Source organism: Melopsittacus undulatus, chromosome 4, assembly GCF_012275295.1.
Source record: "Melopsittacus undulatus isolate bMelUnd1 chromosome 4, bMelUnd1.mat.Z, whole genome shotgun sequence".
Classification (NCBI taxonomy): Eukaryota; Metazoa; Chordata; class Aves; order Psittaciformes; family Psittaculidae; genus Melopsittacus; species Melopsittacus undulatus.
Window position 1 is genome coordinate 85,142,631 of NC_047530.1, and position 27,932 is coordinate 85,170,562.

The following is a 27,932-nucleotide window of genomic DNA, read 5'->3' on the forward strand; positions in this document are numbered from 1 at the left end:
AATCTATAATGTTATTAGTAACCAAGGAAATTCAACTATCCAAAACTGAACTTCTAATGTTAACAATTTCCTTTTTGTGTGTCACTTTACAGTGCAAATTTTAAAGCTGTTCATAATGTAATTGCAAAATAATTACTCTTGCCCAGCACTGCAATACACATTTGGTACTTGTGAATGCTGTAAAGATTAATACAACCATTCACACCTGCTATAACAGAACATATAGACAATAAAAAAAACCAAAACACAGAATGCACAGGCCATTTTCTAAGCTCAGTCATGGAGTTACTGAGGGACAGAGCAAGTTCATGAAGAGTATGGGTAGAAGACAAGCTTCTAATTACACAAGTCCAACTTGAAAGCTCTCATTCTGCTGTTCCACAAAGCAGGACAAAAAAACAACAAATGTAACCTTAGCTATGGTACCTATGGATTTTTACTGATATTTGTCAAGCTCATTTAACATCCCCAGTGATACCAGATTCCTTGCCTGCACTATCTGTACCTTCTACCTTCATTCAGCCTTCAAGAAGAGCTTCTAAAAGTCTCTAGTTTCATTTTAATTGAAGATTTGCTCCTATACTCCAAAGGCTCTTTCATTTGAAACTCAAATGCAATCTGTTCAGGCCATGATGTACTGTAGGCAAGGAGATTATCTCTTAGCCTAACTTTCACCCACTGAAGATGAACAGGAGGAAGAGATTAGATTGAGACCATGCACTGGCAAGTAAGAAAGATTACACACATACATACACACAAATTTTTATTGCACTGTAACTTCACAGATCACAGCAATTTTGCTGGTGAATGTGTGAACCACAAAATTGCCCTGCCTAGGAGAAAGCCATCAATGAACACAGGGCTGGTAGGATTGGGTTTATGAAAGGCAAAGCAACAAAATCAATCAGAGCAGACAGCTCCTGGGTAAAAGCCAATTTGGCAATGTAGTCAAAAAACAAATGAAGGGATAGGAAACCACTGCATACAGTGCAAGATTTTGGGAGGATGCATGATCTGCTCTTCAGCACAAAACACCTTGAGGAATTGTGTGTCTCCCAGTTTATGCTATTTTATCATTGAGTCACCCTGGAAAATTCGCTCACTCAATCCACTGCACCAGTGCGACATACCTGAAGCAATGTGACATCCGCACATAAACCAAGCCCAAGTTTCTGCTCACTATCTGTTCTTATCAAAACCCATCACATAATTCACTAGAAATGCAAACTCTGCTCTGGAGAGATCAAGCATGGAGAAACCAGGATGATAGGATTCTGAGGTACATCAGCAAATCAGGACCTCAAGGGAAAGAAGTTACAGCTCACAGAACTCCTACCTTCATCACATTCGGCAGGAGCTGGCTCTTAAGCAAACAAACAAACAACTCTTTGAAGAGTTTCTTATTCTTGCGGTAATGCTGGTCTGGGCTCTGACGGGATTCAAACCAGACGCGGTCGAGGGAAGTCTGGAGTCATACCAGGTTTAAATCTCACATGCCAAGAGAGGTCAAGACCTACCAAAGCCTTGAATAGATGACTTGCAAAGAAAATCCCAGGACATGAAGGAAGTGGTGCTGGTGGGAGAGTGCCTTTCCCTCTGACTCATTAGGCAAGGCCATGTGACGATGCTCTGATGAGGAATATGGAGAGGCTGTCATTCCTATCCCCTAAAGCCCAAAAGTCCAGTGCATTTGCCTGCGGTAAAGGTCCTGTGGGACTCTTAAAAAAGGCATGGGTTGTAAAATATCTAACCTGGCTCAATTCCATTTTAGTCTTTTACATTGTGGTCATCTCATTTCTGTCTGCCCTGGGGGAAGATTTGAACTTGCCTGACCTAACCTGAAAACTGGTTTAGTTATGTGTGCTCTCTTTGACAAAAATGGCTAGAAATTTATTTGGACTTCGGAAGTCTTCTATTTTATCAAGTGAATGAAGCGGTTTGGGGTCTGCTGACACTGATTTCACTGTGAACATTTCTCTGTTTAGAGACTTCCACTGGAAACAATATACAAACAGGTAATATCTATTTAAACTTTGAAATGTATTGGATAAAACTTTGCAGGTACCTCACTTTTCATCAGTTCCTGATATTACTTCTTACAGAGAAACAGCTGGGCTGGAGGATTAGGAGAAAAGGGGAAAAGCTAGAAATAACTTTTGTATGATTTCTCCCCTGAGAACTGACTGCAAAATCCTTCCCACTGGTCTGCAGATAATAGAGTTATTCACCCTGACCTGATCCTTGCCATGTACTAATTCTCATGCTTTACCCTGACCCCCAGAAGATGCCATCACAAAACGGGTGTCTTGTGACCAGGGTAATAGAGCAGCAAAGATCACATCTTAGTTCCTTCCAAAGAGCTGAAACTATCACTGACTCCTTGAGGATCTTTTCAAACAAGCAGGACCAGCACACTGTCTGACCCAGGTGGTGATCAGTTACTCAAAACAGCACCTCAACCACTGTTAATTCCTTGCAAACTTGCTCTTCCTAGGAAGCAAGCACCAGGACATTTTATCCACACAGTACCATTGCAGTTAGGCTTCTCCAAGTTGGCTTTTTTGTCACCAGTTCTGGGATCTTTGTGATGATGCTGGACTCACAGCAATATTATGCTGAAGTAAACACAGAGCTCTAGTCCTCCTTCATTAGGCCTTGACTTCCACTTTGCCAAAATTATCTAAAGAAACATAACTGAAACTCTTTATGAGAATACCAACAAATAATCCATTACCATAACAGGTCTGAAATCTACTGCCAAGCCCATACTGACAGCAGAAAAATCTCTAATATAAGCTATGTCTACAACAGGAAGACACAAGTGGGACTTAGTAAACATTTCTATTTTATGGCATCTTCAGAAGAACACCTCTTTCCAGGACAGTATGTGAACACGCATTTAAGTGCCTCTGAAGTCAACAGATCTCAGCAGGTATTTCTAATTAAGCATATACTTGGGTGTTTCCACTAATAGGGAGAGATTTAAAAACCGTTCTGTAGTCTAAATCACTTTCTATATGTACCTCTGCCTCATCAGCTCATAATTTATTTCCAAATATCTTCTACAAATATCTCTTGTCCTTTGCTAATCCCCTTTAGATTGATCTTCCTTTTATTTACTGATTTGATGACAGAATGCGTTAATTCCTTCACCACCACATCTTTCCGCACCCTGCTTTTTACCAACTACGATGCAGTTTTCTCTTGTACTGCACTTGAGTTGGGATGTGTTTTACTTCACAGTGAAGACAAATAGTCTCAAACAAGAATATGCATGTAAGAACATCGTCCTAATGCAGCTGTAACCTTGAAACTTTCCTATTTTTAAGATATTAACCACACTCTGGTAGTCTTTCCTCTACCAGTGGTAATTTGGGACATGTGGTTACTCTGTGGGATCTTAAGCTTTCAGATGAAGCATTTAATTAGCAGGTACCATGTCCAGTAACTGGTTTGCAAATCAAAATCCATGTAAGTAGCTCCAGAACCAAGATAGGAAAGACTCTTGTGAAGGGGCAAGAGGAGAAATAAGACAAATCCTTCTCCAGGATGTTTTTACAGGATCAAAAGGAAAATATTTCAAAGGCCCTTATATTTAGGAACACACATTTATTTCTCAGAGAGACTTAAATTCATAAAGCAAAATGTGACTGCATTTCATACAGCCCTAACATACTTTTTCAGGCACAGTTGGCTACACCCAGGCACTGTTATAAGTGCCTTAGGTACATGTGTGCAGGTTAGGAAGAGGTGTAAGAGAGTGATAAAATGAGCTGTGGCAGAAAGAAATGCCTCTGCAGTGAGGAGGCTCCACCTATATGAAAGAAACACTGACGTACCACTGCACTCTTAGAAAGGTAGGAGGTGGCGGTGACGACTAACTCATATTTAATCTAATAGCGCATGCTTTGGGGAGACTATGGTACAGGTCATTCTGCTGCACAGGGAGTGGAAAAGGATAGCTTCTACCTCCCAGGCTCCTGCCATGCTATAAGGTGTGTGTGTGTCCGAGTATCACCTTGAAAAAATCATCAAAAGGCTCACAGTCTCCTGGTTTCACTATCAGCTACCACAATCAATCATATAAAAACCCAACCCCACACATGCCAATCAGGTGAGTGCAGGGAATGCTGTGAACTTGCTCTGGAACTGGAGTCTGGCCAATTGATATCAAAGAAGTCTTGAATATATTTTTTCCATAGCATATCCACCTATGAGATTTGCCATGTGCATGCTCCTGTAACAGAGGGGATAGAGGGCAGAAACCATCCCTATTGGTCCTACAGGAGTCATATGACCTGGATGTGTACGCTGGACTCCGAGCATGCACAAGTTACCTCATTAATATGTTTGTATCTTTTAACTCCATTACAGCCATTTTCTGAATTTTTAGGTACTTAACTGATTTACTATGTCTGGTTTGGGGTCCTGAGTTCCAATGAAGGCTGGGGGAGTTAGACATTAACTGAGATCCAGCGTGTTTGAAAAACTGTACCCTTGCATTATCAGCACTTGACAAGCTGGCCCTAAGGGTCAACATTATTCTGAAACCTACAATACCCACTTTCAAAACTGTGTTGGTAGCCAGACCCAGTGCAGTGGGATTTACAATATGAAATCACACACACGCTTTTTAAAATCTGACCCTTAAGTAATGCTCTAAATTTTAGCTCTGTTAGTTGTCTATTTAATATCAACAGTGAAACATAAAAGAACAGGCATGAAAAGCTTCCAAGGCAAAAACTTGTGTAAAATCACAAATTCACAAAATGGTCAGGCACACAGAAGAAAAACATACATACACGGTGTAGTGTCAAAGGCAGGGATCTAGAAAGCCCACTTAAATAGGCACATTCCCATAGGAATGCTCTGCGGATCTGAGATTTGCCAGAGTAACAGCACCTAGTTCTGCCCTCTGGTTTGTGCAGATGTGTGTGCACAGCATTAGCTGCAGGCAGGGGATCCAGATCCACAGTTCTGCCAAACAGGGTCCTTTTTTTATTAGGATTTTTTTTTTCTTCCCCCCCTCACCCCCTCAGCCATCTGGGTGGTCTGAGAATCAGACTCAAAATACCTAGGATCCCTCGAACCACATGTTCTAATCCCAGCAGAGTTGACTCAGTCCTTCACCCTTCCAGGGTAAATTGACTTCTCTGCTCTCTGTTGCGTGGGGGGAACTTTTGGATGAGATTTGAAAATTTCCATTTTGTATGGACATTCAAAACCCTAGATTTTTCTTCCAGTATCACAAGCCAGCATTCCTGCCATTAGTTTTTCTCTTTCAGCACCTTGTGTTATTTGCTTCCCATGGCCACTGGTAGCTGAGAACCCAGATTAACCAGTACCTGAAAAGTGATGTGCCATGGGCTTCATTTCACAAGTCAATGGGATGGATAGGTTTTGTCCCTTTATCTCCACATATACTGGAAGGATTTCAGAGAAACACGTGAAAATGAGCAGGCTGAGCAGACTGATATTTGAGTATATGCTGCAGGCTGCAAGCTGTGGGGAGGAAGGATATGACAACATGCAGCAAGTATCTGGAAGCACGTGTTATGCAAGGAGGTGTGCTAGTAGGAAAGGGTGAAATTCAGGGAAAGAAATAAAGGAGTGTAGACTATGAAGGTGAAATGCATGGAGAGCTGTTTATACTGAGAAAGGATTTGCTACAGAATAGAGTAAAAGGACAATCAGGAGATCAAAAGGGGGACAACAGACCTGAAAGGGGGGACATGCACATCTGTACAGGAGGAAGTGTGACACAGGAACAAATCGCTGCAACAGGTCTCATTGTCTCTCTTGTCCTCACAGCTGTAAGAAGCTGCTGAGAGTTAAAACACCATCTAGAGAGGGGATTTATTTAGGATTAAGAAAAAGGAGGGGCCAGGAGAGGCAGTGCTCCACATTTAGCATACAGAAAACTTGAGAACCAAATTCTTAACACTGGAGTTTAAAGGGCCAGGAGGCTGGCACTGAACATTTATCCATTTTCACAGGATGCTGAAAGCAATGAAGAATGGGCAATACCATTGAGACCGTTTCTGAAAGACCCGTACTCTGTTTAGAAACTCTTTAGAAGCAGTGGGAGAATAGAGTTCAAATAAATTTTTCCTAAAGCACAAGCTTAACGCGGATAAGATGGAAGCATGAAGTCACTTTTAATCTACTATAAAGTGAGGTAAGCAAAGGGATTATCACTTAAGACTTGCTGACATGAAGCTCTGAGAATGACATTTAAAAGCAATGGTGGATTACAGAGTGACATCATATTAAACGAACACATGCCAGAGGTTTACATAAAAGACCTTGGAGATCAGGCTTTTGTTCTCAATACTAAAACCTCCTAGCCTATTTTACACTTCTGGAGGTGATTAGGCTAAATTAGAGCTGCAGTTTTTCACAGCACCAGCAACTCGGTGGCCCAGATCTTCACTAAGTGCTAATGGGCACAACTCCATCTGAGCTCACCGAGGCCCCTCACTCCAGTGCAACGCCGCTGGCGTTGAGCAGCCGAAGATCCAGCCCAAATGTTTCTATGATCTGTGTCTTACTGCATAGTTTAGTGACTCTGAAACTATACACCTTCATGGTCCTTTGGGCTTCAGGTTTGAGTTTTTCCAAAGTGTTCTGAAAGCTATTTAACTAAATGCACACCATGAAACTATTCTCAATTTAGGGAACAGCACAGAAATACAAATCTCTCTCATAACAGAAAATGCTTGAAAATTGTTAACGAGATCCGAAAGAGAAAGCTGTGGGGTTTTGTGTTTGGTTGGGGGTTATTTTGTAGCATAACTTATCAGATTGGAATAGCCTACAGGAACATTCTAGCCCTGGTGAGTGTTTTGGATTATGTCTGCCCCATTTTCAGAAGACCTGATCAGCCTGTCCTCCTGCTGAGGTCAGATGTTAAGGGTGCATCTTCTCAGCTTCTGCACAGCTAGGTAGCGCTGTGTACTTCTTTCCTAGTGCCTGAAAAAGCACAACAAGCCCTTCCTGCGAGGCTGAACAAGTCACAGACCACCTAACTTCTTAGCTCTCAAAAAATCAGGAGGGTGAATATTACTGTAACGGCATTTTAGAAATGGGAAAACTAAAGCACAGATGGAATTAAAAGAATTTTTACAGCAGCACAGTATTTAATCTGTGGTCTCCTGGAAATGGAACAAGTGACCATTAAGTATTAATCCTGGTAGTTTTACAGTGAGATTGGTATCGATAGTCCCTCAAATCACCACGTCTTGTAAGTTACTAAACAGCCACTTAAAAGCAACACACTTCTGCTAATTACAGACCAGGGAGAGGTTTGAACCAGCCTTCTGGAGGGGACCAACCTCTGCAAACCATTGCCTACTCACACATTCTTATTTTCCTAAATAAATAAAAGAAGCTTGTGGGAAAGAAGGGGACAGAATAAATTGGATGTGGGAGCCCCCAAACCTGTTTCCCAAATGAGCAATGTATCTGTTTGGTGAAAGTCGTAAAACTTTGCAAAACACATAAGAAGGCCTCTCTGAGCAGCTGTTTGCTTTGACTCCGGAGGGAGCTTGCTCTATCTGCAAAGCAGCACAGTACCATCAATCACGACCTGCCAGAGATTTTCTACTCCAGTAGCAAAGTAAATATGAAAACTCACAGGTTTTATTGGTATGTATGTTCTGTGGCTCAACCGAGTGACTTCCTTGCTGCAGGAACAACCATTACCTGGGGTCCCATCCTAAACCGCCTGATGGGATCCGCAGCTGCAGCCTCGTGGGAGCGGTGTCCCATGGAGGTTAACCGAAGGCACTTTACACATATCTGATAATGCAGAAAGGCACCTCTACTGGCATGCAATGCAACCAGCTTCCCTCTGCCATCAGCTGTGGTCATGAATCCCCCTGGGTAAATGGAATGACCGAGAGGCCCTGGCATAAAATGGGGAGCACTGCAAAACCCAGACACCCCTTCACTGAATGTGTTGGAAGTGAGATTTATCAAAGGATTTCTATCCAGCAAAACTGAGGAGGGGTGTTGTGTTTTTTTTAAGTAGGAACAGCAAAAGGCACATCTGTGACAATAGCAAATTCCAGCTCTAAATGCAAGCGACACTGGTGTTTCTTGAAGCTCAGTTATAAGATGATGATGATTATTTTTTTATGGCTAAACAACATATTTTCCCTTAACCCCACTTGGCCTCCCTTGGCTGAATCTTACAAAAACAACAAAGGAAAGAGAAAACCAGCCTGAAACAGATATCCAACATGGAAAATCTTGGGTTCGTCATTAAACTTCACAAATTTATAAACACTTGAGACATAGTCTTTTTATGATGGAAAGTTTAACAGTCACCTCATCTGCCTGTGAATAACCCTGCCTAAACAGCTCCGGAACATTGGAACAGGTCCTGAAAAGGTATTCGGTAATTTTTAACATAGCAAAAAGAAAACAAACTTCAACAAGGAGGGGTAACAGGATCAGATAAAGAAAAAAAGTGTAGGCTGAGTATCAGGGAAAATCTGTAATATATTAAGATCTCAGGGAAATGGAGAAGACCTATGATTAAACCAGATAAAATCCCTACCAGAGGGAAATTAAGGGCAACTTAACACTATCATGGAGATAGAGTCTTCTCTATGTTTAGGTCTCCAGGACAATTCGGTCCTCATGAAAGCTATGGAATTTGTGACTATCCACTCAGGCTTTCTGGTTGTTTGGTTTTTTTTTGTACTATTTTATGTGTGGACAGAGGAGCAACAACAATATTTTGTTTATAAATAACATCAGAACTGCACCCTGAAACACCACCAGGATGTCGGTAGAAAAACAAGGCTGCTTTTGTTTGTTACACTGCATAATGCCTGATGGGTTTTAACCACAGTTTAGGAGCTACTGTTAAAAAGCTTATTGCTGAGTCAAGCCTAGACATGCTGTTTACAAGGGTTAGCCCTGAAGGCTCTTGCACTGGCAGGGATTTTTAAGCTGAGCTAAGGAGTTTTGAGTTATTTTTGTTGTGCTTTAGAAAACAAGAGTTGAGAGTAGCTAAGCACACCCAAAAGTGGGGAGTGGAAGGGAGCTATCAGTAATCACCTGCCACATCTGCCAGCAGCTTTCTTCTGTAGTCAACGGCTTGATCTTGAAAAGCTGATGCTAAGAGTCCCTTTGGCTTAAAGCAGATGGCTTTTCTGCAGCGACCAGGCCCCAGTGGAGTAAGCTTTTGTGAAGAAGCTTGCTAAAATACACAATACCCCTTTGTCGGCAAAGGGCCTGTTCTAACTTATGAAGTGAATTTGTTTGGTTCAGCTTTGAACCTGTTGAAACACCCTGGCTGATGACTTTCACTCCAGCAGCACTGATCTATGTTCTGCCTACAAGCACAAGCGCAGAGTGGAATTCTGAGAAATCAATAAAAGCCACGTGCAGAAAACGCATGTAACACCCACCACTGCTCTTCCTGTGCTATGGAAGAGGCAAGGATCCCAGGGAAAAACAGCATGTGGCTCTAATTTAATGCATTATTGCAATGGTGTACAAAATGAGTCTGAATCTCCAAATTTTTTTCTTTCATTTCTAAGCTTTTGAGTGCTGTAATGTACAACCTCAATATTAAACAAATGTTGCTTTATGGAAGTGGTGCCTCATACAATTTAAATGTACTGATACAATTCCCTTTATTATTTTTGCTCTAATTCTACACTCCTAGAGAAGATTTCATCCCTTATTCAGTATAACTCCATTCTGCATCGCATCCTTTCACTGTTTTCACCAGGCTGATATCTTGCCTCTCCCCTGTCTCCTCCACATGACCACAAGTTCACAAGCATCAGAATCCAGGATGATGCCTTGATTCCACAATATTCCTGTTGGTTTGAAAGGATCATCTGAACAAGATATTTTATTTTTCTAGACAAGCCAAACAAGTACCACGATTCTGACAAATTGTTCCTACTGCCAAAAAGAGCCAAAAAATTTAAGATGTCCAAAAAATGTGTCACCAAATAAGTTAAGAAAGTGAATTGTCCTAATGACAGGAGAAACGCTGAAACACCCTGGAAAAAAAAAATCATCTGGAAGTATACTTCAAGGAAATGCCAACACGATCTGCTTCTGGATATATATAATAATTGCTCAGTGATTTGGAAGGAGGCTCAAGTTCTGAAAATTATTTGTCATGCTGCTTAACAAGGAAATTGCTGAGACACAAAGACTGACACAACAGTGAGCAGAAACACCACAAATTCTTCAGGTCCCTATCTTGGCAAGTGGACATTTTATTACTTGAGTTTTCCATATTCGCAAGAGAAGAGTCCCACAGGTGGTCCTGCTCAAGAGAGCCTTGCAGATGAGTTCCCTCTGGTTAGGATAAAATAACGTATGTTCTCATTAGGTCACATGCAAACAGTGATGAAGGGGAATGCACTGTCATGTCATATCGAGCAATCAGGAAACAAACCTTTGACATGATGCAGCAGGCAGATAATAAGACCCTATAGTTAACAACAAATGAGACTCCACTTAATTTGCCATGCAATGTTCATGTAATTAGATAAATTTGGTACCAGCAAGAGAGCAGACAGCTAGAATATGGGCTTGATGAACTGGTTGCTCTCTGTCAGGCACTGATCACATTAATCATAAAGTCAAAACTCAGTGGCACAATTTTTCTTCTAAACATTAGCCATAATCTTCTAAAGTGAAAATATGCATGTGCCTTTTTTGTTTGAACAGAAGGGTGGATTTCTGCACCATCCGGATGGTGTACAAATTTCCAGAGGCTCAACTGTGCCTGCTGAGTCCACCCAGCCTATTGAACAAGAGTGACGCAACCAACAGGTATGTTCTAGCCCAGCTCTGCCACCATGTTCTAGATGATTTCATGTTGGACATCTTCTGGCCAGGAGGATGAGCACTATGTTATGACCTCCAGAGCACAGATAGAAAGACAGAAGAGTAAGACAAAAGGGAACTAGAACAAAAACTAGAGAAAAAAAAAAAGGGCAGGAGATGAGTAAGTTAAAGAGAAAAAATGGTTGAAAGACTAACTCCACAGCTGGTGAGAATTTTCCCAGTGTGGTTGTGCCATAGTCAGGGCACTTAAAAAAGAGCCATACAGAAGTGGCATCACAGTGACCCATAGAACCCCCCAGAGCCAAGAAGCAATAGGCTGCTCAGCTTTGGTGCTTCACCAGCCAGAGAGGCACCTTTCAGTGCAATGCCCAGATAGTTTCAAAGAAGACTATCTTTCCTCTTCCAAGACAAGCAACCAAGTTTTCTCTCCAGTACCTCACAGGTCATTTTTGTGACACGTGCTTTTAGAAGGGTGAAGGATCCCAAAGAAGAAGGTCAATTAGCATTTGCCAACAACTATATCTAGATACTAAGCAGGATACTCTTGGTCTGCTCACATACAAATGTGGTCACTGATAAGACAGAGGATTATTAATACTGGCCCAGATGAACCGAAACCTGATCTGACAGAACTGTACACTGGGCCAGGGCTGGTCAGTAGGACAACTCCAATAAGGTAAAACACTGTCTCACATTACTGGGAGATATGATTCACAGGTACATAACACCAGCTGATGAGCTCTTAGTGGGGTTTTGGAGAAGACCCAGTTTCATGACCCCATTGAAAAGACTGCTGTGGAGCCCCTGGGCAAATGCAGTGCACCTGATTCTTCTCAAAAGGAGTGAAGGGGAGCACCTAGCAGAGCACACAAATAACCTGCGGCAAATATCTGAGCATCTGCCATCCTCTCTTCTAAACTGCTTTGAATGTTGCCCCTTTCAGAAGTCAGTACGTGCTTTATCAGCCAGAGCTCTGGCTTATTAACTATCTCCCAGTATGGGTTTTTTTATTAATCCTTTTTTTTATAATGTTTTGCTTGTACTTGCACACAAGACCAGAACTATTTCACTCAGTCCCTTTAGCCCCCACAATTACCATGACAGCAACTTTCTCTGTCTTTTCCCCTTTGCACACAGCATGAAAGGAGCTACTCTGCCCCTTTAAGCATCCAGTTAAACTGACTGCCAGCCAGAAAGAAAACGACTTGTCTTCTGGTAGAATCCAGGGGAATGCCCTATCATTTTTTTCCTGCAGCATTTTGGAAGTGGAATAAAGCTCTCGTAGCTGTGGGACTCCACGAATCTCCTGGCTGATGTTGTCTGTGTTACTTGCCTCCCAGGGTCTATTCCCTGCTCACACCTATCCAGAAAATGCACAGCTCCACGAATAGTCCATGTAAAGCTGGGTGAACACTGACCCTGGCCAGACAGCAAGGCCACAATGGGGCTCCAAAGGATCAAATGAGAGTTTTTTAAGTGATGGGCCCTATTTGTTCTTCCTTTGCTCTTCCTGTATAATGTTTCTAGCCCTTACAGGTTCCCATGCACCAAGTACCCCGGGACTGGTCGCTCGGATGGTGGCTGAACCCTGTGTTGTTGCCACTGGTTGAGGGATTTTGGGGTGCCTGTGTAGCTGCCAGCCCCAAAAGGCTGCTCCTTAACTCCCACCGGGATGGTGCATTTCAGAGACAAGGAGAAACCCTTCCGGTTGAGTGGTGACTACCTCTCCTGGCTTCTTCCCTGCCCTGATCAAAGCTAAAAGTAGGTGAACCCACATCTCTCTATAAGCACATCCTCCAAGGTGTCAAGAACTTTTGAGCTGCCATGTCCTGGATGAGGAGATTAGCCATGATCCCCCCTCCAGAGGTACAAACCCTGACCAGCACCCGTGCTTGCTGCCCATGAGCTGCCCTGGGGAGGAGAGGCTCTTGCGAGGAGGTCATCACCAAAACCCGGGTTCCTGCTCCTCCAGAGTGGACACAAACACCTGTAGCAGGACCTACCTCTTTAACACATTTTAGAAAACACCAGCTACCTATCCTAAGTGGGCCATTGTCCAGTGAAATCAAATTGAATTACAGCATTCCTGGCAGCCTTTTGCTTCCATTCCCTCAGCCAGAGGGCAGGGAGGAATGGTACACAAGGTCTCCAAGCGGAGGGAGCAGTGCTGGGTCTTCACCAAGATGGTGCTAGAAATGTCCCAGGCACGGCATGATGAGAAACACCATAGGCACAAAAATGCAAGTCAAGCCTGTCCCAGGAACCTCAGCCGGGTAAAGACACGATAGCCCTGTACTCCCACTGCTATATAGCACTTCTACAAGTTTTACAGAGCTAAGAGCTATAGAGCATTCCTGCCAAACAGGTCAGTATGATCACTGTTTGGGGACAGTAGGGTAGAGGGTAGCCAGCAGGGCCAGCTTGCAAGGAGGGCAGCGAGTCCCAGGACCTTAGCAGTGGGATTCAGCATGCTGCGGGCAGCTGGCATTTTAGCAAGACACAGGAGCAGAGGTGCAAGACTTACCCGTGGATAGCGTGGATAGAGTGAGGCTCGTAATGGTACCGTCCTTCCTGGTGGCGCATGTCAATTGGCAAAGGAGCGTGGAAGGCCGGAAAAATGTGCTGTGGCACTGTTGAGGGGAATAGAAGAAGAAGAAGAAAAAAAAAGGGACTTCAAAAACTTTTCCTTTCCTTTTAAAACAATTTCAAAGGCACTAAATCTCCATGAATTTCAGAGCGAGAGCAGTGCAAGACAAGGGGTCTTCATGATATCAGCGCTATCATACACCAGAGAAGTGGAATGAATAAATAATCAAAGTCATGCGGAGAAATCCTACATCTTCGACATAAAAGATCTCCAACAGGGTTTTTGACAAAGACAAGCAGCTAAGCGCTCTTTGAACTTGAGGAGATTATAGGAAGCACCAAGGAAAACTAGACTTGCAACGCAAATCAGGCTCAACAGAGCCTGGCGGGATCCAGACCTGCACCGTCCCTCATGCCTAGAGTGGCAGCAAATACTTTTCCTGAAGGTCTGTACACACATGTTGGAAATATTTACCTAAAAACGTAACAGTGAGAGCAGTGCTAATGCAGACCGTCTAGGCAGTCAGAAGAGGCTCAAAAGTGCCTACTGCTAGGTTCTGAGAGAGGAGCCCAAATTGCTCTCACTTGTAATCACTTGAGGCCCTATTTTTTATTCATTTGAGAAGCTTGTTTCATCTTTGATGGAAAGATAAAGTGGTCTCAAAAGGCAGAGAACACCTACATTGACTTATTAAATCTACAGGATTTAATATTTATTATTGACCCCAAAAGTTAGCGGCGAGAATACTTGAGTGAATCGAGCTGATGGAAAATTCATCAGGTTATTTTTCCATGCTACCCCTGACAACACTGCCTGGCTGCCTGGGCTTTTTCTACTAAAATTACAGAAGCTAAAGAGATACAATTAGCACAGCATCAATAACGATACTATACAATTGCCCTCTGAATAGGGCTCATCATATCTGTAATGATGCTGCTTTCTAGATTTGTACCAGCAATCAGCTTAAATGTAAAAAGCTTGTCTTGCTGTCTTGCTCTGCCTTTACAAACAGTCAGAAGTTCATCCAAAATTGCTTGATATTGTTGCAGATCTTTCCCATTCCCTCTCTGGCTTCTTGGCCTTTCTGTCTAACTGGAGACTAAAAGCAAAACAAAAACCAACCTCCTATCTGAGCATTTCAAAACCAGATCTGTGCTCAGTATTTCACTGTGACTTGCCTCTGCAACAGGTAGCATCTCTCTGTAGAGTGGAGAAGCACCATCCAAAACCAAAGCATCAACGCTTGGGCCAAGTCTCTCGCTGATGCTCAGCAAATTCCAGTAAACACCAACCTCTTTTTCTATGAAAGACTTAAAATTCAGCCTTTCGCATCTGTGACTCCAGCTGCGACAGAGCTATGCTGACTCCATCCATCAGGGCTCTGCTCTTTTTGGGTCCGTCGTGCAAAGCCTGCGTGAAATCCCCGTGTAAGTCTTTCCCGGCATATCGGCAAGAGGATCTGAAGCTCCTACTCCCATTGCAACGTACAATCCCTGAGCACAGCACGGCACAGGCGCGTCAGCCAGGCTGCTGGGAGAGGTGAGAGACTACACAAAAACAACCCTCCTGCCAACTCTGCTGAAAGGCGTTAAACTAAGGTAGTCAGGGTGGAAAGTATTTAAGGCTCCACAGCAGACTTACTCTCCGTGCTCCAGCAAAGGGCTGGCACTGCACACTACCTCATACACTGGGAGCATTTTAGCAGCTCCTGATGTCAGGACACAGTAGGATAACTGTTAACCACCTTCCCCACTTCTGATCCCTTCCCCTCCTCTCCCAAAAGCAGCTTAGGGATGCAGTAAGCTTGCACCCTTTAGGATTTGCTTTGGCAGGGGGAAGATTCACCCTTTAACCACCCTGGGTAGGGATGATCAGTTACATAAGGACACTTGCAAGGAGTCTCCATTTTAAAAGGCAGCCAGTGTTTTTCCAGGTTAGAAATGCAAGAGTTCAGCCATCACATCCCAGCCCTTCTCATGCAGCAACAGACATCCTCTGATCTCCCCAGACCATGCTCAGCCTAAATAACTGCTATGGCTGGCAGACACCTAAAGCTGCTGTCCTTTTCCCTGAAGACATTGCTGTCCCCTGGCCACAGCTATAGCCACAACACATAGCAGATGTGCAGACCAGAGGGAGTGAGGCAAACAAGTTTTACATCATCACATACCAAACATGGTCACAAAATGCCAGACAACACAAACATCTCTTCCAGCTTGAGCCCCTAGGCTGGGCTTCTGGCAGCGCCATACAAACAGGGAGCAGGGACTCTTCCTGTGGTCTTGGGGCCAATCTGCACAGGTTACCTGGTGGCATCCCTACAGGTGAAGTTTTGCAACCTCCCAAAACAGAGTGGCCGTTCTGCCTGTAATGGACAGGTCTAGGGCTGGGTTGACCCCCAAATGGCAGGGAAGTGTGAGTTGAGATGGGGCATTGTGGTAGCATTTTAATAATATGGAATGTCATACCCTAATCTTTGGGCCCATTCCCTTTACTAATAATGATGAAACTAAGAACAACAGGTCAGCTGAACGTCTTAAAACCTAGGCCAGTTATGGTTTATTTTTTAACTGTGCATTTCTAAATGATTGATTGCTGAGAAAATATTGGAAATTTTTGTGCTAAAAGAGTCTTCCCCTGTCACTCAATAGAGCTGGGAAAAAGAAAACAAGGGGTGTTTGCTGCCTGGCCTCCTTTCCTAGCTATCTGTTGGCATAAAAATGACATCTGAAGAGAATTTCTCCCTCCTCACACTTCTGATTACTAATGGGAGAAAAATTTCCACGAACTTCCTCCCTCCCACTGGCACTGTTGGTTTGTTTTCAGCAGTTCAACCTATTTGGACCATGAGAGGACCTGCAATGTGTCTGGTTTGAGTGCCTGTTTCACTCTGCTGCTCTCATTTCCAGCCCCTCCATGTGCTCTGTGTTTTTGCTGCTTCTGAGGGCGAGCAGAAAGGTTGCTTTAGTGACATCCCTTTGAAATGCCCCACTTCAGGGCTTCCCCTTTTCTCCCATACCTGGGAGCACCAGCCAAGTCTACAGGTTCCAGTGGCTGGTGCTGTTTCTTTTTATTCTCTTCCAGGTGCCTGGTCAGAAATAATGAATGGTTTTATAGGCAATCAACTACCAATTCATAAATGTCAGCCTGGCTCTGCTTCTTGTTCCCACCCCTCCCAAAGAGGACTGAGAGCTGGCAGCAGGACAGAAACATACGCCGTTAACAAAGATGGATGTTTTACACATACGAGTTAAAAAGACAAGTATATTCAATTACTTCAAGTAAGTCACGGTGATGTATTCCTGAATAGCCACGGGAAGGGCAATATGATGATTAGGGCAATGAATTTGCCAACTTTAATCTAATCAAGGCGATCTTTTATTCAGCATTATCTGCTTTGCAATGGCAGAGGATTTACCAAACCCAAGCAATCTTGCTGATTTAACCCCAAACCTGCCCAATTAGCATTAATGATGATTGTTTTACACAGAGGGAGGAAGGTTTTTGCAGGAGGCCTGGGAAAAAGCTGGGCCACGCCACGCCATGTGGGACACAAAAGCACGACATAGTACCACAAAAAGTCCCCAAGCACTGGAGCAAGAGATAAATGTTTTCTCTGGCTCCTGCAGAAGGAAGAGAAAACCAAAGAACATATCAAAGCAGCACCCAAGGCACAGGGATGATGGGAAAACAGGGTGTTATGTACAGAAATAACACAGCTCTTCATCAAGTCCATGGCACGCAGCTCCCAGGGTGAAGCATAGCGGCAGAGCAGCAAGGCGCAGCCAGGAGGCCCCACCTTCAACCCAGCCACTGCTCTTGCAGGAATGTGTCTGCTCCGCTGCGCAGTTTGATAAGGGGAAAGACGCTGCTACCTGTCCCCACTTGTCGGAGCTGATTTTCTGGCCAAGGTTTATGAGCAAGACACGGACCTCCCACTGCTGTATTCTCATTCTTGCCTATTCAGAGGCCAGTCAACCCTCTGCTTCAAAGAGACAAGATATGAAGCAGAAACACAGGTTTAAAGGGGATGTCCCTTTGCTGAAAATCCCAGGAATCGGGGGGGGAGGCATCAGAAACAGGCATTTTTTGAGGATGATGCAGGCTTTTGATTATCTCCACAGATAAACCCATGCTTCAAGAGAAACAGACTGCATGCATGGGTTGGTATAGCAGGCAAAGGAGCTGTTTTGACATCACTCACAGCAGCACCTTTTTTTGAGCCCCAAAAGGAGAATTAGGAAGTGTCAAATAAGCTTTTTCTGTTCCAAATACTTCAGCTTACATCAGTGATTGCTAAAAAAAAAAAAAAAAAGGCAGCAGAAGAAAAGAAATCAGACCCCACACCACTGAATTGGATTTCATTTGCAGTTCGACAATAACAATTCGGAAAGCCCTTGGGAAAGGCCTTAAAGGACATCTTCTGTTCTCACTTGCAACTGGGGTGCTGCAGTAAGACTAGCTAGTGAGGCACCCTGAAAAGCCCTACACACCCCATTTGAAACACACATGAGCTGCACAGGCTGCCAGGTGGGCTAAAAATATGTGGGTTTCCTACAATGTCCAAAACTCTTCCATAGGAGCAAGCAGTCCAAGCTATGAGTGAGCTTCTTTGCCATCAGAAATAGAGCATAGATATTTTGCAATCAACAGGAAAAGTTATTTGTTGAAGGAAAAAATAAAAGAAAAAGTAGAAGATTGGTGTCTGGGTAATTCAGTACCTGCAGGGTTTTTCTCAACAAATTTGTAAAAACATCCACAAAATAACCCCAAAACAACAAACCACCAAACAAAACTACAAACAAAACCAACCAACCAAACATTTTAGAAAAGAAGAAATCCAAATACTGACTTCTTGAGATCCTTTTAGATTGATTTCTTATGGCTTTAGTGATGCATGGGTCTTAGCTTTCATAAAGGGATCACAAGCTACTTTGCAAAGTCTAACAAAGCTTCACCTCTACTAAGGTAAAGCAGCAAACATGCATCTGAAACTCAACCCTTTGTTTTTTTACTCAAAAGGGGCTGAAACAGGGCAACATAAAATAACTTGCCCAAGTCTATGCAGTAAACAAGAGCAGGTTCCCCAGCTAACCTCAACCACAACAGGCAGAAACTGTAACTTTATCTCTAAAAGGCTTCAGAGCCCCAGGGTATTGGATTGATTAGGATTAGTGGCAGAAAACTTCCCAGACAACAGCTCACGCACTCCTGTCACTGTGGTGTCATTAGCAGCTGAGCACAAGCAGCTGACACAGAAGAAAAATGGGAAGGGGTGTCCCAGAAGGTGCTGGTGAGTGTCCAGGAGTGTTTTTGCAGCAGCAATGCCATGCTGTCACGGGCCTCATCCCTGTTACTGGCACGGTGGGATGCTGCTTGGTGTGACATAGCAGCTTGCAACAGCTTCTGCTTGTTCTTTTTCTCAGGTCCAGCTTCCTTGAAAAGGATAATCGGAAAATAGCTGCATCTGCACTAGACACTACATGGAAATCTCTGAGACATCAGAGGAAGTGTTTGCAAGTTTTCCCTATCTCTAAAGCAGAAGCTCTGCTCGCTATCCACATTTTCTCCTGGATGTTCAAATCTCTCTCCTCTCAAGGGCAAGGTTAAAGATACAACAAAAATGAAGTGTCATTCACTAAGTCATCACCCAGAGAAGCCCAAAGCATCAACTGAGAAGTAAATTGTAGACAACATTCATTTTGTTGTAAAGTTTTTTAAGTCCCAATTTTACTCATTTACAGTGTACATTTTAAACGGACAAATTTTGGCGTCCAGCAACTGTGGTGGCAAACATCAGGTTTGTTCTGAAACATCAAAGAGGGGCTTGTGCTTTACTCCCCAGCCTTCCTGCAGTGATTTTCTTCATGTCAGAGCTCCCCTGAACTCAGTGGGCTTCAGAGCATCCCCAGACACCCTTGGTGTGCTAGCAGGGGAGGCAAACCCACCCTCAAACCACTGAGTGTGTGTGTGGCTACTTGACTCCCTTTGATAGTCCTTCCTGGGCGTTTCAATGTTGTATTTGGATGGCCACCCCTCCAGCAAAGTGCTGCAGGGCTGTAGGTGTCAGCAAGGGAGATGTTATTGTATTTGTGTGACGTCCCCACAATAATGATCTAGCTGTTTAAGTGAGTTGAGCAAATGAATGAGCACAAGAAAAACATCTTTGCTGAAAGTGTAGCCAAAGTTAATGCACCATTAATAATGGCTCGGGTGAATTATTGGAAGAGATAATAGGCCTAGGGTCAGGGAAGGTCTGAGACAAAGAATGAGGAAAACTGGGTCACAGAAACATGACAGAGCAGATCACGCTGATGTGCCTGTGGGATTCTCCTTGGATGAAGTCATGTACCACCATGCAGAATATTAACAGGGGAAGTCATTCCCAGAACCACCACTCAGATCAATATAGGGAGGAGGGGGAACAGACACACAAGGCTACAGTAGCTGCCTCTTAGCCCCGCATGAGCTCCTGTTTGAGAGCTTAATTTTAATGTTGTTTAGATACTTTGCAAAGTACACCAACTGTGTGCCTACCTCAAAAAGGGATAATTATGTGGTTGCTAATTACACCAATGTGATGTTTTATAACCAGAGAGAGGTGTCTGGGGGAGTACTGTCCCTCCCTGAACAGCAGCACCCTGCATTTCACAGAAAGCCATCTCAGGTTCTGCAGAAGCTCTGCTTTTCTGTCTCCAAAATCACAGCAGACCAGCCATGGAGCTACAACCTCATCTCCTGCCCTGCCAGCAGCCTGACACTAAATTACCAACTAACCTTGCTTTGTCAGAATTTCCCTTCTTTAAAATGTAGATAATAATACCTCCCTACCTCAGAGGTTTGGTTAATGTTTATACAGCACTTTAAAAATGATGTGGTAATTAAGTGCTCAGTATTATTATATCAACGTGTATAATGATTCCAGGAGACAGCACTATAAACAGGGCTGTACCATGAGTGCTTTTCTTTTGTTTGGCTTGTTAGCATTTGGTTTGGTTTTCATACAGCATACTTCAATAATGATTGGTTAATTATTATGTTGTTTTATCACCTGCTAAGTGGCTTTAACAAAAATAACAAAGGACCTATGCAAGTAAAATAATAGCAAATACTCATTCTGGCTTGCTATGAACATCATAACTGGGACAAATGCGAGGCAGGCTTCCACCAGCTCACCTGGAGGAGACCCCCTCTCCTACTCTGAGTATGACAGGCCACTTTGATACACATCCAGACAGCTGTTTCCATCCAGAGGGGTGCAGAAACAGTTTTCTCTTCTTCTAACATGCCTAATGAAGAAAGGTGGTGGTAGCCTGATTTACATAACTATTTTTCAGACAGTGTGTGTCAGGATGCTGGAGAAGACAAAGCACTCAGTGTAACTGTGGGCTGGGTAAGACAAGCCAAACTTCTCCTTCAGGTAAGTAATGAAAAGCACGCAACTAATTGCTGTTGAATAAACAGCTCAGGTAACAGTAAATATCTTGGAGGAGTGCTGGAAGAAGAAGGGGCCTTGCTGGGATGCAGATTTGTGAAAATTAAACAAGAAATAATGAAAAATATGTTGCTTTTCAGCTATAAAATCACCCCCAAAAAGCCTTGAAACAAGCATTATTATACTGACACCTCAAAGCATCTGCAGGACAGAGTCTGTATGACTCTACACTTGGAGAAACTGAGGTGCAGCGAGGAGCAGATGACAACACAGAAGGTTTGCTTCTCCATTTGCCTCCAGCAATGCTGCTGGAGCTCCTCACACACACCTGACTTCCATGGAAAGACTTAGGAGCCATTTGTTTCCCTGCCAGCCAGCAGCGAGACCACACGAGTGGCCACTCAGTTCCTTGCAGGGACACAGATTTTGGCTGTCTGTGTGCATGTGGTCCTTACTTTAAGCAGAATAAAGCCCATTCCTGGGGTTACCCACGTAACAAAGATGTTATAAAGCCCATGAGACACAGTAAACATCTCTGTCACACTGCAAATACAAGACTGCTTTACACCAGCAACCCAGAGGGAAACTCCTTGGGAGCCATCACAACAACCATCCATTCTCTTGTGGACAGCCCAGAGGAGTTTATCCTCTTACAAGGTTTATTCTACTGCTTCAGCTCAGGTGGAATTAAAATCAAAAAGTCTTTTGAAGATGCTGAAGGCTGCTATTAAGCAGCCCTCACCTGGGACTCAGGCACTGCCACATGGCAGGCAGAAATGTGGTCCTGGTGGCCACACAGCCGGGGAACACACTTCAGCCCAGCTACTGTTTTTCAGTAGGGCAGTACTGCTGAGCCGCAGGCTGCATCCGAAGTGCGGAAAGCAAGCAGACATCTGTGAAGCAAGCTGGCTCTTGCAGCTGGGATGGGGGTGAGATTAGATCAGCGAGCTTCCCTCATGGCCCTGTGGCCAAATTGAGGCACCGTTGAAGGAATTTGCCCATGATTTTGCCCTCCACCCCCAAGAAGAAAGTGGAGTGCTTAAATGAACTCAGGTCCTAATGGAAGTAGGACATTTTTCTTCATCTCAATGTCTAACCAATCCTGAAGCTCCTAGCAGCTCTCCTTAGCTCACTCCCATTCAGCACCTGACCTTTTTTAAGGTTATTAAACCTGTCAGCATTTTCCAGGGCAAAAGAACTGGAACAATTCCACTGAGGTTAAAAATGGCCTTTCCCTCTACATGGAAAAGTTAAATTAAAAATCTGACAGTTCATTGACATTTTCTACAAAAACAGAGAATTGTCATTAAGAAATCAAAACCTGAAATGCCTCAGTTGCTACCTACCATCTCCAAAACGCTGCATGAGGAGCTTTCTGCCTCAGCCAGTGAAGGACTAGGGACAGCTGCTGGTAGCAGGGTCAGAAGAATGCCAGGAAACCCTGCAAGGTGCTCCCATGCACTAGCTGGCTTTGCATCACACTGCAGGTGTGACGAAAAATGGGACACTTTGCTTCTTGGTGAGAAAACAGGAATTTTCAGAAACCTGTGGAGAGCCACATGGAAAGTTCTGGCTTTGCTCTTGTAAAATGTGTTGTATCCGAAACTTTCAAAAACTTCAAAATGGTGTTGGGAGGACATATTCATATTCATGTCTGTAGAAATATTTTCAGATATTCAGGTGGGCATCTGTGGATACAGGCAATGAATTATTTATTCTTCTACAAGAATTCCTGGGGTCTCCAGATTACTGATATGTAGTAACCTTAAGGGGACAAATCATTATTTTTTTATACCTCTGGGAAGGGTAAATAACATGAAAGCAAAGCTCTCCTTCTGCCTGAGGGAACCCCACAAGCACAAGGAAGTCCTGCAGCAGGGTGCTTGAATAACGAAACTTGGACTGCTTTCCAAAAAGCAATAATTAGAAAAGGCTCTTGATCAGCCTTGCTGCCAGCAGCCATGATCTCCCATCCTAAATAGCCTGAGTTGGGGAAAAGTTTAAGGCACAACAGTTTTCTGTCAGAAAACATTTTCCAGGAATCTGCAGCTGCTGTCAAAAGCGGCACAGAAGAGATCAAGATGGTTTATGATCTATTATATTTTAGACTACAAGAAGTACACGGAAGTGATGAACTTGAAATGCCTTGACTTTAATACAACATGAAATCTGAAGTATCAGCAGCACCGATGGCACATGGCACCTTCTCCACTAACATGTTGCTGCTGTTTCGGTCTCTGAGCTGCACTGCACAGGGCTGCTGTCAATGCCCCTTTGCTTCCATGGCCAGAACCATCAAAGGTTCATCGCTAGATGCTCTGCAGGCACAGCAAACCTGCTGAAACATATGCCACCAACGATGTGATGTAGGTGGACAACAGGGCGCAAATCCCACCTGGGACATGCCAGTCTGCCCTACCACTACATGAGCAGGAGTTTCTACCTTCATACTGAGGATTCCCAGAACAAGGCTTTCCCACCAGTGCCAGCTTTTTATTACAGGGAAGACAAGCTATGACTACCAGACAGCAGAAAACAAACCCGAAAGGCCTAATGCTGCTTATTAATTCCACAGGTCTTGAGCTATAAATGTTGAGAGTCTTGAAAATCACTTAATTGCCAGGCTGTCAAGCCAAGATGTGTTTTGAGGATGCTGCCAATCTGACAGTTATTAACAAACAAAGAGGCCACAAGCCACGACTGCACTGAGATCCTTGTTACTTCTACTCATGTGCTGCCTCCCAACAGGAAGTACTTAATAAGAATAATAATATCCCGAAAGGCCAACCTACGGCAGTGCAATTAAAAAGGTTTTCTGTCTCACTTTGAGGGGGGAAAAAAAGAGAGGGAAATTAAAATCAGACAGGAAATTCCACTAGAACAAGCTAGCTTATGTCCTAATAACACAGGATTGTGCCAACTCCAGAAAGGAGAGGAGGGAAAGAAAAAAAAAGAGAGGAGGGAAGAAAAAAAAAGGGGGAGGGGAGGAATAAAAAGAGAGGAAAACCAACCCTCTAGACTGACTCAGATCTGAGGCTACATTGTGGTTCAGCTCTGGCTGCAATTGTAAAGGGAGAAAGGCAGCACAAGCGAATAAAAGACAGTTTGCTTTTCCAGCAAGTAGCTGTTCCATAATGTAACTCTTACATGAGAGTGCAGCCACCGCTGCTTTTTCAACAAAAGACACAGCCTGATAAGCTTGAAGGGCCAGATGGATCTTGGGGCTTGCTCTCCCAACAGCTGCTGCCAGAGAATGGAAAGAAGAAAAAGAAACAAACACCCCAAAAAAATCCCAAACAGTGAGGAAGAAATCCCAGCATGCGAGGGGCAGGCAGGGAGGTGGGGGCAGACCACATGGTAGTTCAGCTTGTGCCTACCTGGACCAGTAGCAGGGAAAAAATCATGATGTCTAAAACATCTATGCAAACTTATGGATTCCAAAAGGAAGACATGTTCACGGAACAGAAAATGCCTACAGGTTTACGGGGAGAACTTTTCTCCAAGTTGTTATCATCCTGCTTCCTGGGAAGCCAGTGGCATCCTGGAGTCAGCAATCGCCTGCACTTCCAGCTGATGCAGCAATTTCCAAAAGAAAGAAAGACAGGACAAGGAGAATTGCTACTGACTGTTCTGGGGCCAGGCCAATGAATGACAAACTCTTTCATTCCCCTGTGTATTTAGTGTTAAAGCTCATTTCACAGTGGGAGCCACATCACTTGAAACAGCTAGTGAAAAGGAATTGTGTGAACCTCAGCCAACTACTGAGTGTCCGGAGGATTCTCCAGTTATCCCCTGCCTCTCTCCTGTGGTCTCCAGCAGAGAATCCCCAAGTCCTCAAGATATTTCTTTTTCTGGGTATCCCAAAGAGAGAGAAATGCATTTGATGCACATGCAAATGAGGTTCTGACAGAGAACCTGCCTCCTGTGGCAGGGACCCTGGGGAGCAGACAACCATAGTGTGAGTCCACAGGCAGCTGAATATGCTGCTCTTACAGCTCCCGGAACTTGATTTTGCATCTGAGCAAACTTCCTTGGCTCTCAAAAGTGCAACTGCTTCACATCACCTATAATACAACTCTATATTGTAATTTGACATTAGATGGAGGCACTGTGGGAGAAAGCACTAATTGGCAGTTATGACCAGGAGGCAGCAAAAGCACCAGAGGACACTGATGCCCTCAGTTGCATTCTACATGACCAAGTCCAGGATATCTGCTGCAGAGGGATGAGGAAGTTCAGCAGCCTTAGATTGGAGTTTAAGCAACAAAGGACAATACTAGAGAATGACAAAGGAGGGAAAGCACATCAGCTATCACACAGTTTCTCTGCACAATGCTTCTGATCCAACAGCAAGTCTAGCAGAGCACTGATTGTGTGTTTTCTGCTCATGCAAATAAAAGCTATTGAGGAGTGTCATCCCAAGCTGCATCCCTAGGAGCAGGTCTACAGATGGGGATGTATTTAGCATTCAAATCGACCCTGCCTCCCGCCTCCAGCCATACATTCACACCCCTCCCCGGAGGTGGCACTGGCACTCACACAATCATACAGAGCCAGCTCAGGGAGTTCATCCAGTTGAAAACTAATCACCTAAAATTTTATTGCATGGGGTTTTGGCTGAACCAGCTCCCTGAACCAGTTTACTATGAGATCGCTGGTGCACAAATCAGCAAAGGCCCTTAGGCTGCTGTTCAGCAACCACTTCCAGCCCAGGCTGCCACTGAAAGCAGAAGTCCTGACCTCCCTTGGCCACTTGTCTCCCTGTCTGGCTGCAGTACTGACTGGACTGCAGAGTGGATCCTGTTGAAAGATAACTCGCCCCTTCCCTTCAGATGGGTGAGTGTCACGCTCACAGGCCAGCTTGCAACGTGCTGGTCTGAGGGAGCACAGCTGCTTCTGGTGTTGGCCAAACTATATGTATGGAGTAACTAGGCTGACTGGCCATTGCAAACTAAATACACTTCCCCAAACCCATCAGGTAGTGCACCACAAGCTGTTTGCCCAACACACTGGCAAAACTTGTGAGAGCTGGAAAGCTGCCTTGTAGAATAAAAAAATCCCAAGTAGATGCCTAAATCCCATGAAAGCTCAGATGCCAGTGCCAACAAGAAAGGGCATGCCAACCCGCCTTGAGCATAGACCTACCTGAACGGTCTCCCCCATCACAGGGTTGCCTGCTGCCATCACGGGGACACCCGTATTGACTCATGCTACAAAAGCTTTCTCAATCGTTCAGGACAAGGCTGTGCTTCAAGTGCAGTGCTGGCATTTCTAGCCTTTCCAATCCAAACCACAGCAGTGAGTTTGCTTTCTTTAAGCATATGTTCCTCCAGGCACTAAAACAAACTGAAATCAAACTGTTCCTATAGGCAATGACTTGAAAAATTTCCCCTTCATATGAAAGGTCTGTTTATATTATTTGTAAAACATAACAAATCGAGTCCGGAAAACCCTATACAGTCTGCTGTGCGTTTTGACCAAACTTCTGTCTGGAAATTGAAGCAAAGATGTCTGCTTTCTACTAGTTATGATAAAATTGCAGAGCTGGGTATTTTTTTCTTGCATTTGTGCACAGGTGAAAAAACATCTTGGTAGCCTTCAAAGAAGAGTATTGCAAGCTTTCATGCTTTGGGACATTGGTCCCTAAAACACTCCTAGTCCACAAAGACTAAAAGGATACTGTATGAGCTGGCTTTACCAAGCATAAGGCAGCCTGCTGCTCTTAACTAAGCAGAAGGTCTAAAGAGGAGAAGGGTGAGGAAGTTATCTGTTTTACCCAGCTGTGGTTCTGGTGCAGGCTAATAACTCCCATGTATCATCCTGCCTTGGTATGAAAATTCTCCAACTGGTGTTAAAAATGCTCCCAGTGCAGTTTGAGTGGATTCTCTGGACAGCTCATGCAAAGTGCAGGCTGTTAGCATGCTGCTTGTGTAATGAGGGTGCTTAGGACTGTAAGGGGTCTCTGGAAGGCCCTGAAGAGTGATTGCAGTTCAGGAGACTCACCCACCTGGTAACACACTGATTTATGGCCTGCTCAGTTAATAGCCCTGCTTAACACAGGAGTTTGTCGAGATTAAGTAATTGCCTGAAACAAAAAGTTTATTATCTTTAAGTCTCCCCTGATGAATGACCAGGTGTTAGAAGAATCATGTGAAAGATCATCTGTGATTCCCTCCCACTTTAATGAAAAAAGAAAAAAAAAAAAAGAAAAATAATAAGGTTTTAAAAGACAAGCTTTTCCAAAAGGAGTTTGAAGCTCACAACATACACTGAAACACAGTTACAGACAGTAACAAGCAGGAGGTTTCCCATCTCAGGTGCCATCTAATTAATAGCTCAAGTAATAACACAGTTCTGTGATGAATTTTTTGCCCCAGAACTGGAAATATTTTATAATCATTAATTAATACCATTGCCTGAGAAATAACTGGTCCTGTCGCACTATAATAAGACCAGGAATAAATCAGGATGCAAAGCCTGTTTTGTTTCTCTACATCATGCAGTGGCCTTTCCTACCCTAGAAAAATCTGGAAAATTTCCATTCTAGAAAACTCTGCAGATAACTGCAAAGTTCAAAGATGCTGCATGCTAATTTCTGCTACAAGTATTACTCATCTCATTTCCAGATGCTTCAGGAAGGTTAATCGGCTTCATTAAGATCACACACACACTGCCTCATGAAACAGAGATCCAAAGAGCATCAGAGCACAAGCTTTGACACTTGCTTTGGTCCACCTGCACCCTGAGAAGAGACACCTGCCTGCTGAGCATCCCTTGAAGTGAGGCCCATGCTAGGAGATCATACAATGCAAGCCTCTCCTCCTTCATCCCTTGTTTCCTTTCCACCCCAGAATTTGCTCAGAGCTGGCACATGACTATGAGAATTTGGACATGAGGGAAACGGGACTGACAAGAAACCCTTGTTTTTGTTGCAACCACTAAGTAACATTCCCACAGCCCCAGAAGTCAGACAAGCTGCCCCTCCTCACATCACTTTGAGGCCTTCCTGCAATAAAATGGGAATTGGCTCCAGCTTTTCTTAGCGCTTCTCATATTACCTTTTAATCCAAATACATATGGTTC

At 43.9% G+C, this 27,932-nt stretch overlaps 1 protein-coding gene across 2 annotated transcripts in view; it reads right to left on the reverse strand.

The window, feature by feature from the left end:
* The window catches only part of GLI2 (GLI family zinc finger 2), a 197,389-nt gene that overhangs the window by 55,144 nt on the left and 114,313 nt on the right, over window positions 1-27,932 (reverse strand). For both annotated transcript variants that reach the window (XM_005153809.4, XM_031053149.2), the window contains one exon: window positions 13,352-13,457. In XM_005153809.4, coding sequence (XP_005153866.2) covers window positions 13,352-13,457 — 106 coding nt within the window. The remainder of the gene's footprint in view (window positions 1-13,351; window positions 13,458-27,932) is intronic.